Source organism: Branchiostoma lanceolatum, chromosome 14, assembly GCF_035083965.1.
Source record: "Branchiostoma lanceolatum isolate klBraLanc5 chromosome 14, klBraLanc5.hap2, whole genome shotgun sequence".
Taxonomy (NCBI): Eukaryota; Metazoa; Chordata; class Leptocardii; order Amphioxiformes; family Branchiostomatidae; genus Branchiostoma; species Branchiostoma lanceolatum.
The window spans coordinates 16,715,279-16,738,592 of record NC_089735.1 but is presented as its reverse complement, the minus strand read 5'-3'; the positions used below and the strand labels follow the sequence as shown (position 1 = coordinate 16,738,592).

The window sequence follows — 23,314 nt, the reverse complement described above, 5'->3', positions numbered from 1 at the left end:
CTCTGTTCCTTTTGCTCTCCACCTTTCCCAATCAAGAATATATTGCCATTGTATTTTTTCGTTGTCACATTCTATTGTAGCTCTGCATTCTTTTGTGGCTCTGTTATTTATTTTTCAGATGTTACTGCTTTTATTATCTGTGTGAATTTGCATAATTTAATGGGTCTTTCGGTGTACCATGATAGCACAATGTGATGGAAAGCAGTGTATATTTATGACTTTTATGATGAGTTTGTTTCAGTTTATACATGACTGCGTATACAGTTTACCCGGTCGCTGTCTTATCGATGCCACTATCGCCCGCGACATGCCAAGATTGTAATGTTATTAACTATTGTCTGTGGAAATTTTGCTTTGAAAATGAAATCTATCATCTTCTGTACAGAAAGGACAAATGTTCATTCTGAAATGCATTTCATACAGTATTAAAGGATCTATGCGTCATACAGGAATTTTTTTACTCTCATATGGGTCAGTTTGGATAGGCTATAAGATAACAACGTTAATGAACCGCTTATTCCTCGGTGTATATGATGTCATAAGGCCTGGTCATTCGCTATAACCACCGAATGAAATCACCGAGTGAACAACACCTTGGGGCGGGTCATTAACCCTTAATTGAAGCATGGATATAAACGAAATATAGAAAATAGATCACGAAAGATCAGAAACTTGATCCTAGTTAACCATATTTCTGATTTGATTTTGATTTGATAATACTGCATGTCAGCGGAAAGTGTGTTTATTGCCCTTTACAATGATATTGCATTTGTTATGATCAAACGTCCGTGGATTGAACACAAAGGCTACTTACATGTATGTGAGTAGGTCGCGGGAAGGAAGTGCCGAAATTGATCATTTGTACGTTTTTAATGATTAAATGATTAGCATTATGTGCTATATCATACACGGGAATGCTTGTCTATTCTACTTTATTAGAGTGACATGATCACGCTTTTGTGTGATAATCATCATGCATGTTAGACACTATGCTGGCAGGGGAATTCCGGTGCTTCAGTTTTGAGACTTACTCCCAAAGTCAGCTCTGGTGTTTGACCTTTGAATGTAGAATTCCGACAAATTTGGTACCATTGTAAAGGGCACCAAATAAGCCTTTTAATGATATATGATACTATATCATTGATCAAATTCAATTTCCGAACTTTTTGTGCTGAATGTATATCTGCCTGGAAGATTTTTGAGAGTGTTTGTGTGTTTGCTGAATTATACGAGCTGACATTTTGACTCTTTTATTTCTGTAGACGGTGTGACAAGCGCTGCAAGGAACTCAAGGAACAGTAGAAAACTAAGAAAAGTTAAGGGAAAGGACTTGAAGAGGAGAAACCACTGGATGAATCAAATATGCATGTGAAAAAAAGTTTATCTAAGGGTTATATTTACTCCTTAACAACGTAGCACAGTCACGTTTAATTGAGACCTTGAAACTTTGCTTGAGAAGCATTTATCAACATTTCTCAAATGTAATAAGCTCACTTGTTACTAACACTTTTGTTGTGACACGACGAGTGGGGTAAACCTTACAATCAACTAGACCCAACTATGCCGTTGTAATGGCCTGTCTAGAAACTGAAGTATCTGAACATTTTGTTGACTTTCCGGGTGCGCAAAATCCCCTAATAGCAAGGCGGTACAGTAGGAGTTAGCTTAGTTTCATAAAAGTTCTACCATCAAAAATCAGATCATCCAAAATGGATATGGATAATTTTACCAATGAGTCCACATGTGCTGTGGAAAACGCAACCGGTGAGCCGTTTTCCGCTACGAACCAGTTTAAACTGCCCCATTGGCAGGTGGCCCTCTGGACTCTTCCCTACACAGCCATCGTGCTGGCGGCCATCGTTGGAAACAGCATAGTCATCTGGATCGTTTTTGCCCACGCCAACATGCGAACCGTCACCAACTACTTTCTAGTCAACCTGGCCTTCGCCGATGTCAGTATCGCCAGTTTCAACACCATCTTCACTTTCACTTTCTCCGTCACTGGTGTCTGGTACTACGGAAAATTCTACTGCTACTTCATGAACTTTGTCCCCACCACGGCAGTGTCAGCTAGTATCTACACCCTCACGGCTATCTGCTTAGAGCGCTACATCGCCATCGTCCACCCACTGAAGCCCCGGATGTCCAGAATGTGCGCCAAGTCTGTCATCGCTGCCATTTGGCTGTGCGCTGCCACGGTGAACGTCCCTTTGTGCATATATTCTCACTTCTACACATTCAAGTACAGGGAAGAGGAATGGTCTGTCTGCAGCTTCCAATGGCCTAATGACAACGTAAAGTTCTGGTAGGAGACTTCTATTTGCAAATTTTAGATTTTTCATTGTTGGCCTTGTGCAAATTTAAAAAAAAAAAGAAATTAGACTTTTATGACTAAGGTAACTTTGGTAAAAATAATAAGCCCAGGATTGATGCATTTGATCGCATATACTTGATTTCAAGAAGTATATGACAAATAAAAAAATGATTTTAAGAAACAACTCAGAACTCATCTTAACTATCGTAAAAGATACTAAAGGCGCTTTTACCTTCTACTTCAGGTATGATGTTGGTCTGATGATCATCAACTACTTCATGCCACTCCTGGTAATGGCGGTGGCCTACACAATCGTGGGCTTCACACTCTGGGCCGGCAAGATCCCGGGAGAGGCCACTCAGCGTCACGTGGAACAGATGAAGGCTAAGAGGAAGGTAAGACTGAGAAATAACTTCCAAGCAAGATGAAGCCAGTAAAAAATAAAACTACAGCGCCATATTAGATAAATAAAATGCCTTATATATATATATTCATAAACATATGTATATAGTTAATGTAGATGCTTTTCTTTTCTTTTGAGTAAACGGCCGGTAGATTCTGAATCAATGGATGGATTAATGAATGAATGAATGAATGAATGAATGAATAAATGAAAGGATGGATGAGTCAATTATAAATTGAATGAATGGTGTATTTGTATCAAACGGCAAGGCAACCATACGATAGCAACCGTTATGGGCTAAAGTGGAGTATGATTTCCTATGCACTAAGCGTTAATAGAATTTTACCATGCATTTATGTATGCCTTTTTTACGTATGTATAATGCATTAGAAATATAACTGGTTGACAGTTATTCCAACTCAATTTAATGTTAACAAATTCATTGATGAAATGTGTTCAAGTATCCATTTTCATGTAGTAAAGGTAAAAATACAAATTAAATCCCTTTATCCCAAACTTACTTAAGAACACTCAGGGAATGTAGCCACCGTTAGATGTTGTGTGGTCTCCTGTTGCCGTTGTTGTGATAGTGCAGTCACTGACCCTTTTAAAGGATCAACCAAAAGACACACGTGCTCATCAAATATTCCTGTGAGGGTTGTAATGGCTGCAAACTTTGATCACGTTAAGCGCACACTTCCTTCATAATGACCTACGGGGAGCTTTGAGCTTTACACTTAGTACCTAATAAGTACTTATTTTTTCAGAAGGGTGACTTAGATACATATTTGAGTTTTTGCGACATGATGAATGGGTGTGGAATTCAATATCAAAGACTACAAACCATCAAATGGTCCTTTAGACACTAGAGTTTCTGAAACCAATACCTACATAAAAATACTCAAGTCTATTCCGAATGACGAACATACTTGTTCTTATTTATGAATACTGAATCTGCACCTGCCATATAAGATTCTAGTCATTTAGCACAAAGAGATTCTGGTGCATCCAATTTCAGGGAGTTTTCACTTGACGGGCACCAAAATGGAGATGAAAACCGCTACTTGCATTTAATTCAAACATAGATCTAGCGATTTAGGCCATCTAGAGATCTTCTGATACTCGCAAATAACATATTTCAAGTGTGTATAGCGTATAGACGAGAATGCCAGAAGGATGTGTAAAACTTTGCCAATAAGATTTTCAAAATGCTATACACGCCTGAGCTACGTATAAAGTCCATTAAGATGCAAATGAAGAACACCAACATGATGATCAGCACCTAATTGCTTCATCGGTAGGGAAAGTGAGTGAAAACGTGTTATTGTGTTATTAGTTCGCTTCCTAGATTGTGATGTCCGTATCTGATGACATTCATCTTGATCTCTAGAAGTTTGAAAGTTTCATAACTAAGCATGAAAGCTCATCTGTGTTGGTAAACCACATTTTCAAACTTGAATACCATAAAGCAAGTAAGAAGAATTGAAGCGATAAAACATGGTTTTACAACCAACAAGTCTTTTATACCTGTATTCAATAAAACATTAACTAACACTGATCTCAGCATTAAAATCATTACAAATTTAGATCCGGTTTTGCATAGCAAATCAAGAGCGCCGAGAAAGGTTTCCCGTACACTGGGCACGGGAGTCTCCTGAGTCATGAGGCAGACTGGCTGCGACTACATAATGTTGGCTCAACGGACGTTCTCTCCGCTATTGTTGTCCTGACCTGCCGTACCTCAGAAAGCCCCCCGTCTTTTTATTCTGTCTTCAACAGGCAAACAGCTAAACAATGTTTTACTCAAACCGCATGGCATTAGTTACTTCATCTGACCCGGTTATCAGATTTGTTAGTAGTTCACTTCATTGAAGAATAACACGTTGTTGATAGTAATAACACAGCAATCACAGACTAATTCCAATTACAAGTTTAGTACTGTGTCTTCCTGTAAGTTGGTGACGAGGAGCAATCTTATTACAGATTGCAAGCAAGATAATTGCACAACAAATTTGTATGGATTTTTTCACCATTCCTACATGTGCAAATGCGGCATGTAGAGCGTTTTTGCGATGGAAGTGACGGACGTTTGCGATATATTGCCCCATTTTCGGTTTATTGACCATTGCCGAATGGTAAAGAATTTCTTGTTTTCCATTTCAAAATCAGGCGAAAATCAATGCGCGTCATCAATAAAAGTTACTTGCTGTGGCCTTAAACAAATTTACTCACTGTCATTCTGATCCAGCGATGACGTCACACCTACGTAGAAAGCACGTGGCCACAGCGTTTGGGTCAGATAGCAGATGAAGACCAATTTTTTTGAGTTGGAGAACCTTTCATTTCGTTGTAAGTTTTATAGCTCGTCAGAATACAACTGGATCCCTACTCAATTGAAAATGATGTCCTCATTAGCATGCTTTATGTTTGATATTCTTCTTAGCTTGTATTACTCAAGAGACGTATAATGATGCTTTACCCTTTATCAGAAGGACTTAAAAGCCTGAGTAACTGCATCTTGTCTGCGTAATACACCATATATTAACAGGCAGAGGTGCAAACCGTACCGACGTCGCCTAAAGCCTCGCTTTGGGTTTTTGATAAAAAGTAAGCTTGCTTTTAAGTCTATACATTTACAGGGAATTACTGCAGAGTCGTTGACTTGTGCAGGTAGCGCTTCGTTCTTTCATGTGCAATGTGCATCTGTTTTACCGCGATAACGATGTATACCTCGACCCCCTCCCCCCACGGGCTTTATAGTCCATATAACCGTCAACTACAGCTCTAGTGAGTAAGTCTTTCGCCGAACCTTGGAAATGATGTCTTTTTCACATTCCTCTAGGCCCGTATGCTACAGCTTGCCGCTGTTGTAAATAAGTTGTGATAAGACCAGGATTTATTCTCAACAGGGCACATCCACAATTACATCATGGTTATTGATATTTCCCTTCGGTAGCTCACATGTATTTTTTAAGCTGCCACTGGCACAGCCAGAAACACATCATGAAAAAGGATTTAAAAATCTCACAAAATGTTTAAAGTTTTCTATATGTTTGATTGTAGTTTATTATGCAAATCAAGTTTTCATTATCGTCGCATGTATCCATGATCACTTATTGTTACTCTACGGTGAACGTGACTAGCATAAGGAAAATATATAACTGCGAAAACACAGACAGGCCAAAAAACTATACCTCCTCGTGAATCAGTGTTCATTACTGGTACTTCCTGTCACTTCCGGAAGTCTGACCTTTGTGGTGACATCATCTTCCCACTCACTCACTTTCTGTCTCTCTACAGGTAGTGTATTCAATAACTACGGGCACACAAGATCATGTTAAGAAACAAAACAAAATTAAAGCCTCCGTACACGGATCAGAAGGTAAAACAGCAAAGGCTATGAGTGATGTGATGTCAATGCTTCTTAGTCAATACGTGTTATTTTCTTTAGACCCATTCTGCCATAACAATAATGCACTGTTTTCAAGCACATGTTGCTTTTGCCTTGTACATATCCTAATCTACACCGTAATAGAGATTTCTTAACTTAGAATACCTAGTGTGGTATTGTACTTATTTCCAAATCCAAGCTCAAAATCCAAGCACAGCAACCACGCCTTTGCTGACGTGCATCTAGACACACAGCCACTAAACATAACTCCGCTGTGCGACGGTACAAAGTAAGGATAACGTACTCTCCTTCAGTTCTGTGCACTGTGGCTGAAGTAGCAGACTTTGAAGATGTTTGCGCTTATAAACGTGCAATATTGCAGTTCAGACATCAGACAAGAAGCGATTCATTCTGGGTTGATCCAGTGTTTAGAATAGCACGTGGAGGCTTATCTCTCTAAACCATATTGCTTCTCCGTATCAGACGTCGTCTTTTGGGGCAAATGCGGTTCCATTGTAGCCGTTGACATTTAAATCGTGTTGCGGACAGACCTCATTTATTGGTTTTCCTAGAGATAAAGGCATGACGTCACCTTAAGTCAGCCATTAGGTGATGAAGCTTTTGAAATTGTGATCGGTGTGGAATAAATAACCTTGTGACCAATTTCAAACATGTCTCCACGCTTGAAATCTACCATCGTAAATGGTCCATACATTGCATGATAGCTTGTGTTAGCTTCTAGTACTCATCCCATCCAGCGATTTACGTACAGTACATTTGTAAAGCCTTATGGGAGCCATCGATGTAACCATTAGCTCTTATAATACAGGCCAATGATGGACAAAACTCCTTATAGACAAGAACGCGGCTGATCAGTAGGACGTAGAATTACTGTGTTAGAAACTTGATGTCAATTCAAGTCCCCACTATTCGATGTCTAATGGAAATATGGCAAACTTTTGCGTTTTTTATGACGACCCGTCCGACATTTTACATTTGACATGTTAATTGAAATATCTATCCCTTCCTATTACATGGAATTGTTGTTTCAACCTGTGTTGCAAGTTTAAGCATGGTTTGGCACGGAATATTAGAGCAATTTCGTGTCAAAATAAAATACCTGCACTAATTTCCCCTGCTGTGCATCATTCTTTCCCCTTCACGGGTTCTACCTTTGATCAAAAAAGTTATTAGAAATCAAATACTAGTACCTTCAATAATGCTGGTGGATTTCTAATGTATCACCTTGCCAAAAATGATTTGTTCCCTTTGTTAAGGCGAATTATAATCAGAACATTGGGACATCAATAATAAATCCGCTCAGCATAAAAGAATTCAGCACACGAAACTAAATATGGTTCATTAGCAAAATGAATAAAACAAACTGGCAAAACATTGTACGGTTTTTGCGTTACACTGTGCATATTTTGCATCTAATTGAGTACATTTCTGTCTAAGGTACCTGATTGCCCCAGACCATACCAATCTGATCTTCAGTTATCTTGTTTGGACGTTCTTTTAAAACAAAAACGCCCCTGCAGTTCCAGAACATGAGACTAGGGTGCCCAAACCTACACCACTTTCCCAGTCTTGTTCTAACGTTTTGGTCATCAGTAACGGGGACATTGCCCGATTGACATATTTTGCTGTTCTGTTATTACCTTCGCCAAGAAAGTTATGCAGAGGGTAGCGTTTGTGTGTTTGTGTGTTCGTTTGTGTGCAGTGGACCAGCATAACTCGAGAATGCCTTGATGGATTGTCTTGGTATTTGATACGTTGGTAGGTTTTGATGAGACCTAAAAACGATTAGATTTTGGGCCCCTTAGCGGCTTCTTATGGTACTGCAGTGGAACTTCCTGTTTTGATATCTCGTGTTCTGGACATGCTATGGAACTGATTTTTGAGTGGTAGATAGATTTTTGGACAGAGAGTAAGTGGTATGGGATTGGGCCCGCTAGCGGCTTTTTTGGAACTGCAGGAGCAGGTTGTGCGTCTGACTTTGAAAGGGAATTACTTAAGAAGGGCTTGATGGATGGTAATGATTTTTGGTAAGTAGATAGCTTGAGTGATGATGTACAGGATTAGATACTTCTTATGCAAATCAGTATCTAATTTGCATGATTAATGAGGAAAGTTTGTACATCAGCCAAATTCCATGATAGGACTCTCAAACGTGTGACATGTGTAACTGAGGAAGAGAGAAATATTGATTGATATAAACTATGCAAATGAAGACCTCATTTGCATAATTAATGTGAAAATTCTATAACTCAAGATGGCCTTGATGGATGGTCATGATTTTTGGTATGTAGATAGCTTGTGAGATGCTCAGTACGATTGGACGATAATTATGCAAATCAGATTCTAATTTGCATAATTAATGGGGCAACTTTGAAAATCCGCTTTGTTCAATGATATGACTATTCAAATTGTAACTGAGGAAGAGAGGAATGTTGATAGATTGAAAATATGCAAATGTGGCCTAATTTGCATACTTGATGAGAAATTGCTATAATTCCATACTGGTAAATGACGGCAAGTTCATACATTTAATTGTTTTTTTGTGGCATCGTGAAGTTATGTGAATGTGAACATCGTTGAATCAAATTATGCTAATAACGGCCTCATTTGCATAATTGATGATAATATTAGCATAACCTTCTTTGTTAAGCTCTTAATTTGTTAAGCTCATACTTTGGACATGCTATATTTTAATTAAGACAATCAACTGGTATGATTTATAATTGCTGAGAAACACTCCTAATATGTCAGTCATAAAGGTTAAAATCATTTGGCGAAGGTATGAGGTCGTGGAACTCTAGTTCACCGATGACTTCTAATGATGCATGTGGGTTTAAGTATTTTGTTGAAATACATATAAGCGGTGCTGTCTCGTCGAATATAAAAGGGAGTCGTAGCCTTCGACCGCATTCATAACGTATTTTAACATCTATTTTCCACATTTCCTGTGTTGTTGTTTGTCTTGTAGGTTGTGAAGATGATGGTGATCGTGGTGGTGACGTTCTGTGTCTGCTGGTTGCCGTACCACGTCTATTTCCTGCTTGATTCCAGTTACAAGGAGTGGAAACACATCCAACAAGTGTATCTCGCCGTCTTCTGGCTGGCCATGAGCAACTCCATGTATAACCCGTTCATCTACTGCTGGCTCAACCAAAGGTCAGATGTCAAGTTCAAACAAAAGCCAAGGTTACCATGATCACGCATCCTCTCACGTGCCAGGCCTGCTGATTGTAACGTTACATGGCAAGCACAACCAAGGCGTACCGGCCTGCGATCCGCCCTTCTTACTGACTTAAGCTAGGGTCACATTAAACTCACGTCGTACCTGCGATGGGGGTTTCTTCCGTAATGACAGCGCCGTACGTCGTACGTTTTTATGAAAAACCGGGTGCAATAGTTAACACATACAACGTGGTGGTCACATATAACGTAGGTACATCGTACGATGGTTTTTTAGTGTGCCTAACGTAACATGACCTATTTACGTGCGGGAGTAGTTTACGTCCAGATTGGGTCATGTCCACATGTCGCGGTGTATTATGCCAAAGCCTGTTCTCATGAGAAACAAAGAGCGTCATAAGTATGATCCTCAGCCATCTCTCTCTATTATACAAAACATTTAAAAGGGTTTACGTCCAGCGACATAACAGAATAAGCTCCTGAACCAGTAACAACAAGTTGCACGGAAGCGTCATGCATGACGCATTTCATATGTAATTCGACACCGCGTATTCCATCATGTTTTTCTAACTTACACGATAGCTAGTATCTTTTAAAAGTAGCTGACGTTAAATCTTTCTTTCATATGCAGACTATCCATGGTGATTCGAGGTTTGAAACTCTTGCCAGTTTTAGGAAGGTTTGATACAACCTAGCGACCCCCGCTCAGATGATACATTTTTGTACGACATAACATCATGGCCATGCGTTTATCACGTGAACGCCACGTGCTGCCGATTTCGGGGAAATTCACAATACAAAAATTGTTTTCTTCCATCGCGTCGGGCAAGCGGACGGACAAACATAGTGACTTTACTGTCATTTGTCTGTAGACTACTTTCGACAGTTACTGTGTTGTTTTCTTCCGGTCTATGTTCTTCAAGCATAGCGCTAGAAGGGAAAATACTGAGGTGGACGATAAAGGGTAAGCCTAGCACAATTCTACACCATATACCGCAGTATAAATATATGCTCGTACGGCGTTAAAGAGGCGGAGGAAAACTTACAGACCATGCATTTTCTTGTTAGAAAAGCTGATATTTCTACCAATGGGTTAAACATTTGGCTCTGTCCGCGCGGTTTTAGGATAAATAACGTTTTGAATAAATCGGACGTAAACTGGTCATGTTACGCTAGGTCATTCGCAGGTAAATCGCAGGTAAAGCGCACGTAAAATTAGCCATCGCCGAGCGTCCTACTCCGGAAAATGCAGCTAAAGATGATTTTGAACATGTTCAAAATTTCATCCTTCGTCGTACGATTTTTTGCAGCCCACAATTCAGGCTTTTGCCACGGCCCTTTTTTCTAATGATGAGTGACAAATTCATAGATTTCATCCGCATTCTGATGGCTTAAGTTTTTCCCTGATATTGCCAATGTTGATGCAAAGTGTAACCACCAGAACACGGTAGCAACCTGAACTTGAACAACGAGCCCGTGGGAGAGCCTGCTTCCAAGGTTAGATTTTCCACGTGTCAGATCTAGTACCACACACAGGTGATGCATGCAATTGTTTGCTGTCTGTATACACGTGGGTTCATAATTACATCAGACCTCAGTCCTATCCTGTCTCTATTTTTAGTTTGCCAAGAGAACAGTTTGCGGATGGCCCAGAGAAAGAATATGGCAGGTCAGTTGTATTGTCCATCAAAAAGAAAGCACATGATAGGCAAAAAAAGTCCAACAAAAACTGAAACTGAAAATAGAGACAGGATAGGTATGATCTAATTATAAACCCACGTGTATACAGACATCAAGCAATTATATGCGTGTGGTTCTGGACCTGACACGTGGAAAATCTAAACTTGGAAGCAGGCTCTTCTACGGGCGCACTGTTTTCTGGTTGCTATTGTGTTCTGATGGTTACAATTTGCATCAACATCGGCAATATATCAGGGTAACTGAAACCATCAGAACATGGTCGAAATTTATGAATTCGTCACCTCATCATTAGATAAAAAGGCCGCAGTAAAGCCTGAATATGGGGCTATAAAAATCGAACGACGATGGATGAAATTTTGAACATTGCCCGACGATCTGCGATAGCTGATTTTACCTACGATTTACCTGCGATTTACCTGCGATCATCGTGCGTTGAGTTTAATGTGACGGGCTTTACTCAGATGCCCCACCTCCTGTTGTTGGAGGGAATGTCGTCTCTTACGGCCAAGAGGCAATGGGGTTGCTGGAAACTTTCCTTCCAACGTCAGGAGGGGGAGTATCTGATTGGCTGATGGCTGACCAACACTAACGCAGCGACAAGAATGGATCGCAAGTCGGGGCGCCTGGGTCGTTGCTTGATATAGAATGAAACATGCTGCGGGTCAGACAGGAGAGGATTACAGCATCTACTAGTAGATAGTCAGTAGTTTCAGTATTGTATTTCACTATCGTTTGATGTATATCGAACAGGAGTACAGTGGAATCCGCTTAACTGCACCACCCATTTGTCAGCGTTTTCGGTGCAATTATCCGGCTGGTGCAATTATGCGAAATGCCCAGCTGGACCGCACCACCATGGGCGGGGGGCGTATTGTTGGTCAGAAACACTAGCACAAAGAAAACATGGCCCTTTGCTAAAAATTAAGAAATGACTACGAACCTGTTTTGATTTTGCATTCTTTAATTTTTCCATACGATCTACCGCATTAATTTACAACACGCGCAACGTTACAGGGGAGGCATTCTGAAACATCGTCATGGGAATTGGGATAACAGTTTCTGTCTTACATTACGTAGATAGAGTACAGTTGTCGATTTACGTAAATCATGTACCGCCATGAAACTAGGAATTGAAACTAAATACGGGTGAGCCCAGAGCAGTGCCTCCTCTCATGTCTGGACAGATTTGACTGTCGACACCATGGTAGTGAGTTGTACAACGTATTCAGTGGGTATATATGGTTAGATGACTTAGATCAGTGACAGATCATTCTCCTTATAGCAGAGCCGAGCCCTCGTTTACCTCGTTCCGGTGAATGCAGGAGATTCAGCTCTGCCGATGATAAAAGAATGTGACAGATGATCAAGTCAGCACCGCACCGCCAAAAGCGACTGCTATGTCTGCCTACGCGTTTGTAGCCCTTGCCGAGTCGCTGTGCGGTTTCCGACTAGATGTACGTAAAGACGCTGGTCTTTTATTATTGCAGCAGTATGTGACAATAGCGCTGCCGCGAACCTCAAACCACCGACAACACCCCATGTCATCCTTAACGCGAAATCAAATCCCTGCGAACTTGAATGCATTCACAGTAATAAGACAGTGTACAGGGAGAGACCAATCTTTATTGAGTACAGCATGCTGTCTGCCAAAGCGTAATGCCGCCTTTGGTAGGCGTGCGTCTCTTAATGGTTCCTACACGCCCCGTGACCCGCCCTGGACCTCCCATACGCGTTTCCTATCAACGTGACTGTCAATGGAGACCGCCTTCTTTTGTTACTCAAAACAGTTTTAAACATATTGGCGGTATTGCGCCTTTACACCGGCAAGTATCGGCTCATTTGTACAGCATTTGCCGTTTTTTAGCGCACCTTTTAAGTCAACTTGTCGAGAATTTTTGCAAAATTTTGGTGCAGTTATCCGGCATTGGTGACAATGCGTGGTGCAGATATGCGGAGTAACTAACAATGCGGTGAATGGGAACCGGTTTGGGATTTTGGGATTTGGTGCAATTAAATGGGAGGCGTTTATCCGGAGTGCAATTAAGTGGCTTCGTCTGTATTTGTTCATCTACTGAAACGCAAACAGTAAACGACGGGACGCAGTTGTGAAAACGCGCACAGAAAAAAGCGCAAAATCCCATAATAGAAAAAGCACTAGTGGGAAATTGGCAAATACAGATGATATGCTATTGGTACCGTTTATTAACATCATTATCACCAACCAAATCATGTACGTTTCATGTTGCACCATGTCTGTAACTTCAACCATCAACAGGTGGCTCGGTGGCCTTGTGATGCGGCTGTTGATTCACAACCCGGATGTTTGAATCACTAGGCCCTGACAGGTTCCGCTGTTGTGCCCTCGACTAGGGACGTCCCTCGGATAGGACGTTAAATGAAGGTCCTACATGTATGTTGAAGAACCCCCCACACTTATCATAAAGAGTAGAGGTCGATCCCGGCGTGAGTGTTACAAATAAATCTGTCCGGATATGCAGCTTTTACTCTTTAATACAAAGTTGATGATATATATATATATATATATATATATATATATATATATATATATATATATATATATATATATATATATATATATATATATATATATATATATATATATATATATATATATATATATATATATATATATATATATATATATATATATATATATGTATATATATATATATATATATATATATATATATATATATATATATATATATAAAATCCGTTAAAATAAATCTGAATATATAGAATCTGTTCTTCGCACATTGCAGATTCCGATATGGATTCCAGACGGCGCTCCGATGGTGTCCCGGGGTCCCGTTTCCAAAAGATCCTGACTCGAGCCTGAAGATGAACCGTTTCACCAAGAGTACGAGCACGCAGGTGAGCACCGTGCGGCTCAACACCGTCCACAAGAGCACCTCCGCCAGCAGCCGGGGCGCCCGACGGGTCAGCGAGACGAGCGTCGTGTGAGCGGCGAAGGTACAAAATGGTGCGGTACATACACAGTCCCAGAAGGTCTCAATCGACACAGAATATTTCATTCACATCTACATCACTTTATGACATCTGGGTGAAGGGATGTGCAAATTGAGCCGTTTGAACATAATTCTGTAAATGAAGAAAAAAACAGAAAAAATCAGAAACTGAAACATGAAAACTTCAAGAACTTCGTGAGTGCTGTGAATTGCATAACATTTCTTTTGAAGATGATTTGGTGTTGTCTTGGAATCCCGTTTTAAATTATTGTACTAGTATACAAATGTTTTGATGTGAGGTGACATGTGCAATCAATAGAAACAGATTGATTTAGCAATCATCTGGTATATCAAAGAGTATATAAGCCTACATCATTTTGACCTAGTCAGTCTCTGGATGTTCGGACAATGAGAACAGTAAATGACCGTTGAAGTGACTGTTTTCATCAACGGTCAAGTTTCCATTAAAAGACCGGATGTTCTTGATATACATTAGAAATTTCAACCAAAATGGTAAAACAAATAATATTGTTCTGATTGTTTAACCTGCTATAACGTCACACCTACATGTACAGGCTAAAGGCTCTCATGTTCTTGTTTTATATTGGTTCATAGGTTCCTAGTCAATCCATTTCCTGTTTAAGTCAGCAAAACAAGTTTTATAAGTTTTAACTACTGGAAGAAAATCAGTAAAAAGTTTAACATGCGGTTCCAAACAAAACTGTATATTTAATCCATTTGGCCATGACGATTTGTTAGAGGAATGAATCGATTCAAGTTTTCGGTTCCAAACAATACATGTAGAACCTTTCGAACAAATTTCTTAGTTTCTAACTCCAAGGCTTGGGTTAATACTCTTTTCTCGTTCGAGTTTGCTCAGTACGTACTGAACTTGATGTATGAACACCTCTTAAACTAGAGTTATTGCTTAGCTTACATGAAAGACAGTCAACAGTTCAATTTTGCAGAAAGATGTATGATGAGATTTGTTTTCCACGTGTAGCTCAACGTTTACAACAACTACAAATCTATCAAATAGGCCATTTGAACCGTGATTATTTCATCTGAAAAAAAGGAGAATAATAACAGTAATTAACTTCCCGCTAAGCCACCTGCGACCAGTACACGTACGTTTACAACGACGAAATCAACAAATGCACCGTGGAATGGTATATTGTTTTGTCGACAGCTTTTGTGTTACTTCTACCGTAAAAGAAACATACGTTTACTTAACAAACTGTGTATGTTGTATCTATGCTACCGAATCCATCTAAACATCTGTGATAGCTAAAATTTAATCATGTTTCATTGGTGAAACCATGCATGTACCTTAAGTCAAGTCACGTCAGTACCTTAAATTGGTAAACATGAATCCTTTGTCTTTTGTATCTGTCTTTGATATCGGAATCATAGATCACTCATTGTTCTCAGAGTGGACTACATGCAGATACTGTGCACAATAAGAACGTTTAAAGGAAATCATTGGATCAGCAAAGGATAAACTCCCACTATTTGTAGTGAATGGAGATATCTGATCACCCCCACACATTACCATCTGCCTTGTATCTTAACAAGCCAACAGAACTACTGTATATTAAGCCCCTGTCACACTTGTGCGTATATATAAGCCCGCATGAGTTACATATCAACATGTTTTTCGTTAAGGTTAAGTTTGCAGCCGAAGAAGTAATTTCTTTGGTTTCATAGCTAGACTGTTCAACGGTTGGTCAAAGTAGGAAACAACTTCCTCCCCGCAAAATTTACTGAAACCAAAAAAATATTACTGCGGAACTCATGCGCACTTTAATATACGCACAAGTGTAACAGGGCCCTAAGAAATGAAACGATCGTACAGACATCGTAGCTAAGAATTACTAGAATCACATTTACAGATGTGAAAGACGGTGTATCACTCTTGATATTGTGGTTTAATGGAATCAACACTAGGTGTGTGTTCAGTGGCCTTTATAAGTATTATACGTGTAACAAAAATATATAGAATCGCTACGTTAAGCCCTATCACACTTGTACGTAAAAGCGATTCCACATGCCTTTCTTATCAAATTTTGTCAATACGCTCAAAATATAAAATTTCTTGAGTTATACGTGGCGCACATGTAGCGAATGAATAATGAATCCGGTACATTCATTGCGTATGAGACACGTATGATTTATATATCAAGTGCGCAATACTACTATCCTTGCAGCGATCAGCTGCGTATCATGGGCGTATGCTGAGCGTGTTCCGGACGCAGACGACGTCTGCCGACCGCATACCTGACGCACTTCCGACTAATGCTAATCGAATTACGAGCGTATTTGGTTGCATTGATATGAGTAGTTACTCAAACTGTGACAATTAGAGCCATTTCTTACCCTGTGTATTTGGTTGCGTTGACATCAGTGGTTGCGTTAACTGTCATTGGAAGACGCTTCCATAGGTGTCAATAAGTTGGACTTTTATGTGTGCGCAACAGGAACACCGCAGTTGTGTGGGGCATTTAATGATACTTTTAAAAAAATTATGTACTATAAAGGCTGTGTTTGTTTCCCCTCTGCCCTGAACTAAATTAGATACCCAACCCGACGAATTAAATACCAAATCTGAAATGTATCACCAAAGTACGCTATCCGTACGCTATCTGTGCGTTTGTCATACGTTACTGATACGTACAATGCACTGCCCGATTGCAGGACGAACGGCACTAATTCGTGACGTATATTCTTATTCGATATACGTTCGTTCGTCGTGCTTTGTATCTGCGCTGCAAGTACGCTATGTGTACGCTGCTCAGAGCTCGTGCCGCAAAAGAATCGTATTACCGCGAATGGACGAAGCGCGAACACATAGCGCGCTCGTTCCGCAATCGACCGATGTCGGACGGGTGCACTACGTATTCATAACGTCTGAGCTGCGTAACAGCGTTCGCGCGAAAGTTTTGGGATAACTACTAATATCAATGCAACCAAATACGCTCGTAATTCGATTAGCATTACTGGGAAGTCCGTCAGGCATGCGGTCGGCAGACGTTGTGTGCGCCCGGAATACGCTCAGCATACGCACATGATAGTATTGCAGTATTGTAGTATTGTGCACTTCAAATGCAAATCATACGTTTCTCTTACGCAATGGATGCGTTGAATTCGTTGACGCTATATGTGCGTCACGCATAACTCAACAAATTTGATATTTTGAGCGTACAACTACGTGTTGACAAAATTTGATACGGAATTGCTTTATACGCACAAGTGTGACAGTGCTTAACTGGTATGGTGAAACACCAAAAGACCCAATAGAGGATTGTTGTTTCTTAAAGTAGTTGGATGTCAGATATTTTGGTGATCTGTGTATGTAGCACTACCTTGAAAGCCGTGTGTCTTCACTTGAGCCATTGTATTTTCCATACCGTATCGTAACAGAGAAATGCATCTATGGTGCCAAGTTAACGCTCTCCCCTGTCCACGAAGAGCTTCTTTAGAGGTGTGGACATATGACAGGGGGGACATCGCGATCTGGGAGAATCACCGATTCTACCGGTAGAGATCGCTGTCGTAGCCTCTGTCGACAGAGATCACCATCAGGATACTACATGTAGTAATGTGTCAGGGTGGTCTCCAATTCATTGATCTTGAGTGACATGAATCGAAGTTGTTTCTTCCGGCAGAATCAGCGATTCTCTATCCTGGCAAACATACATATATAGGGAGAGAGATGGTGGACAGTTTGTCATTTACTCTACTGGCCTGAAACGTGTATAATGATAGCACTGTTTTAGATGTGACAGAAATGTATTTTAGTATGTACACGTCTGCAGATTATGCACAGATAAACAGAGGGCCGTTTGCTGTATCGGAGGTGTACCGAACTGAATGTAACAGGAAGCCAGAAAGCCGGCCTTCGCATTGAATGTCAATAGTTAAGATAAAATCGATCAGGAGGCTTTTTTTAACGCAGAAAAATGTTTGGCTTAAAACTGACATGGTAGAAAAGCATTAGTTAATTACACACGCACATGCTTGACTGTGGACAAAGTAACAAGTAACAAGATGAATTTTTGTGTATTTTGTCACAGAAATGTCCTTTGCACATGTCAATATCATAAAAGATATTTTCTTGATCGAGTTATTTCTAGTTGATCCGAGACTGCATGCCATAACCACCCCCAGCCCTACCCCCCACGTGACTGACACATTTCAGGACTAACACCTCTGTTGCACAGCTCAGTAGAGAGGTCCGAAAGTGGTCCCTACAAAGTATTTCTTCAAATTTTCGGCTGCTATTCTTAGACTTTGAGGCTAGGAGAAACAGGTTGGGCCTACACACAACATTTGCTCTGTTGACTAGTGTGAGTTTGTATCGTTCTGGCGTAATGGATAAAGTTTTTGAGCCAGACCCAGAGGCCTGGGTTTGAATCCCCTGACATGCCATTGCCACCTATGTTCTGCCTTTAGGACACTTAGGCACTTTACATGGCCGTCCTCACTCTACCCAGCTGTAAAACGGGTACCTGACTTCGATTGTGGAGGTTAAGGGCGGTAGAAGGAGAAGGATGGGCTCTGCCTTCCAAGACTATGGTGGAAAACAACCCAATGCCCCTTTGGGCTCAAAATGGCTATGGGACAACATTTACCCTTTACCGTTTTTAGTCAGTGTAAGGAGATATGTGCGCTGTTAGGTTTGCCAGCATGGGTCATTTCGGATCATGTAACCATTCTAGACCAATCGGCTGGGAAATGAGCAGGACTAACGTCTGATACTTTTGCTGCTTGATATTTATCAACTGCTAAACCCTTATAATCCATTTGAATATGAATTTCTAAGGTATGCATTACTTTTCAATGGGGGTTAGTAACTGTGGTGTTTGCACTACAAATAGAACAGAATGACCGACTAGGGTTGATATGACACTAAATGTGGTGTGAATTAACATCAGTTTTAAACCATACACTGTAAGTCGTGTTTTTCATATACAGTGCAAACCTGAGTTTCCCTGTGAACGGAGAATACGCGAGAATATGTACAAAGCTTTGAGCATTTGATGACGCAGTGATGGATGGATATTGACTCGTGGCGTTTGTTTTGGGGAAGGTTTAGCATGCCTGGGGTGGAAATGGAATTTGCAAGAGTCAATGCAACACGGGGGATAGCTGGTCATTACGACAAATAAATCTATTGTTATATGTGACGATGTTGCTTTTATTTTCCAAATCGCTTCATCGTGATGGACCTAGATTAATTACTTGCAAGGTAGATAGGAATGGATATGATTGTTTTTATCTCCTTGAAAAGACTTGTTCATGTGGATATTGTTTTGAGTGTGTTTGCGTGTTTTTTTGCGTGTTTGTATGTTTATGTCACCGGATGCTTAAAGTTAGCAAAACTGTAGAACGTGTAGATGGATTTTCATGCTATTTGGTACGCAGGTAGGTTGGACAGAGATGTACACACTGAAGTGCAAATTATGCAAATTGGGACTGAATTTGCATAAGTAATGGGGAAAGTCGTTCGCGTGTGTGTATGTTTGTGTCACCGGATGCTTAAAGTCAGCATAACTGTAGATCGTGTAGATGGATTGTAATGACATTTGGTATGTGGGTAGGTGTCGGGAGGAGAAAGGACAAGGTCGATTTTGGGCCCCCTGGTATATGTCACTGAAACTGCAATGGCATATTTGGAAAAATCTTCTAAGGAGAAAAACTGAAGAAAGGAACGACAGATTTTCATGTTATTTGGTACGCAGGTAGTTTGGACAGAGATGTACACACTGAAATGCAAATCATGCAATTTCAGTGTGTTTGCGTGTGTTTTTGTGTGTGTGTGTATGTTTGTGTCACCGGATGCTTAAAGTCAGCATAACTGTAGATCGTGTAGATGGATTGTAATGACATTTGGTATGTGGGTAAGTGCTGGGAGGAGAAAGGACAAGGTCGTTTTTGGGCCCCCTGGTATGTGTCACTGGAAGTGCAATGGCGTATTTGTAAAAATCTTCTAAGGAGAATAACTGAGGAAAGGAACGACAGATTTTCATGTTATTTGGTACGCAGGTAGGTTGTACAGAGATGTACACACTGAAGTGCAAAATATGCTAATTGAGACTGTATTTGCATAAGTAATGAGGAAAATATATGCCTCGATTCTAGGCATGTGGTGGGAGCTCACACCTGTCACACCTGTTGGTTTCAAATCTGGGAAAAGAATTCCCCAGGTCCCAACAGCTGGTAATGAGGAAAATCTCTATACCTCGATTCTAGGCATGTTGTGGGAGCTCACACCTGTACCTGTTAGTTTCAGACCCAGATTTAGGTGCAAGGAAAGATAGGCACAGCTGTTGCAAGGTCTTGGTTTAATCTCATGATAGTTGAACATTTATACACATAGCTGATAGATACAAATGGGTAGTAAGATGGTGATGATAATTTTAAGTTTCATTGTTGCAAGTGATTCCAAAGACTGGCTGTCACTATTCGGTTGTTATTGCTGTAGCAGCAAATTATGTTATATGTTATAAACATATCATATGTAAAAAATTTCATGGAGATTTTGGGTCTTCAGACTCTTTATGATATCTTTGCTGTGTATCGCTGCGGACGTATTGATGATTCCATGTAGACTTGAACAATCAGGTTAGCCGTAAGTATCCCCTAATTATTGTCTTCATTCAGACATTTTTGAAGCTTTCAAGTTTTTGTCTCCATCGTAATATGTATATCCAAGCTGCAAAGTCAGCTTGCTACAGATACCAGGTAGATGCTACTTCCGGTGCAATATCTTAAGACTAGATTTGTTGTTTGTTTGTTTCTGTTTTTTTCTGTTTGCTTTGCACGTATAAGTATCAATCATCTGAAAGGTGCTTCCATTGTTAGCTGTATATCTTAATGTAGGGGGGGGCTTGGTCTGTTGTCCATCAATCCTCACTGCGCCGAGATGGTTTCAAATGGTAGTTCCAGGACAAACTGCTAGGGGAACCAAACCTTCAAAACTTTATCCTGGCATCTGCCACCGAAGTATTAAAGGGCATAGCATGTCCAAGAAAACAGATTCAAAAACTGGGAGTTCTGCTGCAGTACCAAGGAACGCCAGCAGGAGGCCCATAACCAACATTGGCCTTCGTCTTTCTTAAACCTAATATCCCACCCTCTCTCCCTCTCTATCCATATTACAGATATCGGTTCAATCCATCCAGGTGTTCCAAGTTATAATGACTGCAAATATTCAAAAACACAGGCAGACACACACACATTACAGACAGACGTATACAGAAAATATTTCCATGGAGGCAACAACCACTGTCCTACAGCCTCAAATACCTTAACCCTACCCCGCCTCACCACATCGTACTCTTCTCGTCACGACAGAACCGGGTCCTCCAGCTTGTACAGCGGATGTGTCCCAACCGTGACTCCTCATGTATCTCCCCTCATCACGGTTCATGAGTGGTGCAGATTTGGTGATCCAGACTGCCTACATCTTCTAACGAGTCACTTTTAGGGCCGCATTCTTCACACTGCAGCAGCAACACCTAGCAGCAGTGCAAAGTAGCGCCAGATATTATTGCCCTGACAAGAAGCGAAACTATCGAAACTTCGGTTGTGATTGACGACATCCTCTGCCCAGTTGCTTAGCCACCTGCATGGTTAAGCTTTTTACGGACTTATTAAAATTTTACCTTTGATATAAGTCAAAACTTCATTCATTAATCATTGGTACTCCGTGTTTGCAGGTTCTAAAGTGACATGCTAACATTTATATGTCTTAGTTCTCAATACAACTTTGCACGAAACAAGTCATTCAAATTCTCCGAAATTTCGCAATGTTTTTACATCTCATTGAAAACGAAATATTTATTTCGGTCCATTTATTTACTTAAACGCTGGACAGTTCACCACACCGTGTCTGCAGAAATAAAGACTCAAAACTTCAATAAAGAAAGCGCACCTATGACATGATAAATCACCTAAAATAACTCCAACTTACAGGCAATTGATACAATAAATGGTAAATCTGATTCTAAGCAACCTTGAAATAGCTCGGTGTCCGGTAGAATAAGCTTTGCTACAAACCTTTCTCGCCGTGGTACTTATACAGGCCTGCAAGTGACGTCCCGTTCCCAGGGCCAGGCACCCTGTGCGCGACCGTCCTTCAGCCTGTGTCACTGGAGGAGGCCATCTTTATCTAAAACCTAATGGTTTAAGCTATGACTCAGAAGACACGTGTTTCAACAACATCTTTTAGTATAAATCATTCTGAAAAATGTCTCGCAAGACTTCAGAGTAAAGTGGTCTGGACAAACGCAACAATCACAGAGTGATTTCACCAATATCTTAGGAAAGTCGCATTGCTTATTCTGTGTAATAGTAAGAAGGCAAACTGCATAGAGAGTAATGCTATTCGTTTGTTTCACCGGAATTACTGTCAACAGATCAATCTTTTATACAACAATCTTTATTGACACAACAAAAGTACAGTGACTCTCGTTAGGTCTACTTAATCTATACATACATACATACATGCCAACAAACAAAATTCATACTAATGAGTTTGTTTATATACAATCATATGGAATAGGGCAACATACTGAAATTTAGCGTGTCGTATACTTATACATTACTTGTTCTTATCTCCAAACATTCTTTGATGTATATACCTATTTGAACACAGTAAGGATTATCTCCTCTCAGTATGTAATCAAATCTATCAACAGAATGGAGCATATTGAATTCACTTGAACAAGTGGAAATAAAGGTGAACAGCTTAGAGCGTTTATCCTCATATCTTGAACAATTCATGATAAAGTGGCGTTCGTCTTCAATTTCATTTGGGCAGAATGGACAAAACCTTTATATAGCATTAGAAAGATGCACCGTTCACGCGGCTGTTTTTCGACCTGTGACACCGGAGAGACGTGTTCTTTCAAAGCAACGGGGAGTTTTTTCGCACAATACGTTTCAATTTGCATCGTTTTGGCAAGTAATCCTTCATGAATTGTGTTTTAGCCTAGTTCGTAGAAAAGGCGGACTCGCCTCACTTTGATTTGTCTCTAAATCATAGAGTAGTGTTCTGGCCTATGTTGCTGGAAAGAAACATCAAGAAAACAATATTTCATGGACAGCCAAACTTCGTTTTGCCTTAATTTAAAATTAGTTTTTCATTTTTTCTGGTATGGCCATTTTTCTGATATTCAGTGTCGCACCAAACGGCTAGCGCCCGGTACGGACATGCCATGCATGGACAAACGTTAACCCTAGGTCATACAGAGTTGATGTGTTAACTGATCAATTACGAACCCGTTTACAGGATATATACATACAAGAAT

General features: G+C 40.3%; 1 protein-coding gene across 1 annotated transcript; it reads left to right on the top strand.

The window, feature by feature from the left end:
- Positions 1-1,193: 1,193 nt before the first annotated feature.
- LOC136448791 (neuromedin-K receptor-like) lies at positions 1,194-15,372 on the top strand. Its single transcript, XM_066448436.1, has 4 exons — positions 1,194-2,305; positions 2,559-2,709; positions 9,098-9,285; positions 13,794-15,372. The coding sequence occupies exons 1-4, from the start codon at positions 1,710-1,712 to the stop codon at positions 13,993-13,995; spliced, it is 1,137 nt and encodes a 378-aa protein (XP_066304533.1). The 5' UTR covers positions 1,194-1,709; the 3' UTR covers positions 13,996-15,372.
- The last annotated feature ends 7,942 nt before the right edge of the window (positions 15,373-23,314 follow it).

Excerpts from the sequence above, each read along its gene's own strand:
- LOC136448791 (XM_066448436.1), top strand. The coding sequence starts at position 1,710 with ATGGATATGGATAATTTTACCAATGAGTCCACATGTGCTGTGGAAAAC. Across the intron at positions 2,306-2,558 it reads AATGACAACGTAAAGTTCTG|GTATGATGTTGGTCTGATGA; the intron begins GTAGGAGACTTC and ends CTTCTACTTCAG. Across the intron at positions 2,710-9,097 it reads AGATGAAGGCTAAGAGGAAG|GTTGTGAAGATGATGGTGAT; the intron begins GTAAGACTGAGA and ends TTTGTCTTGTAG.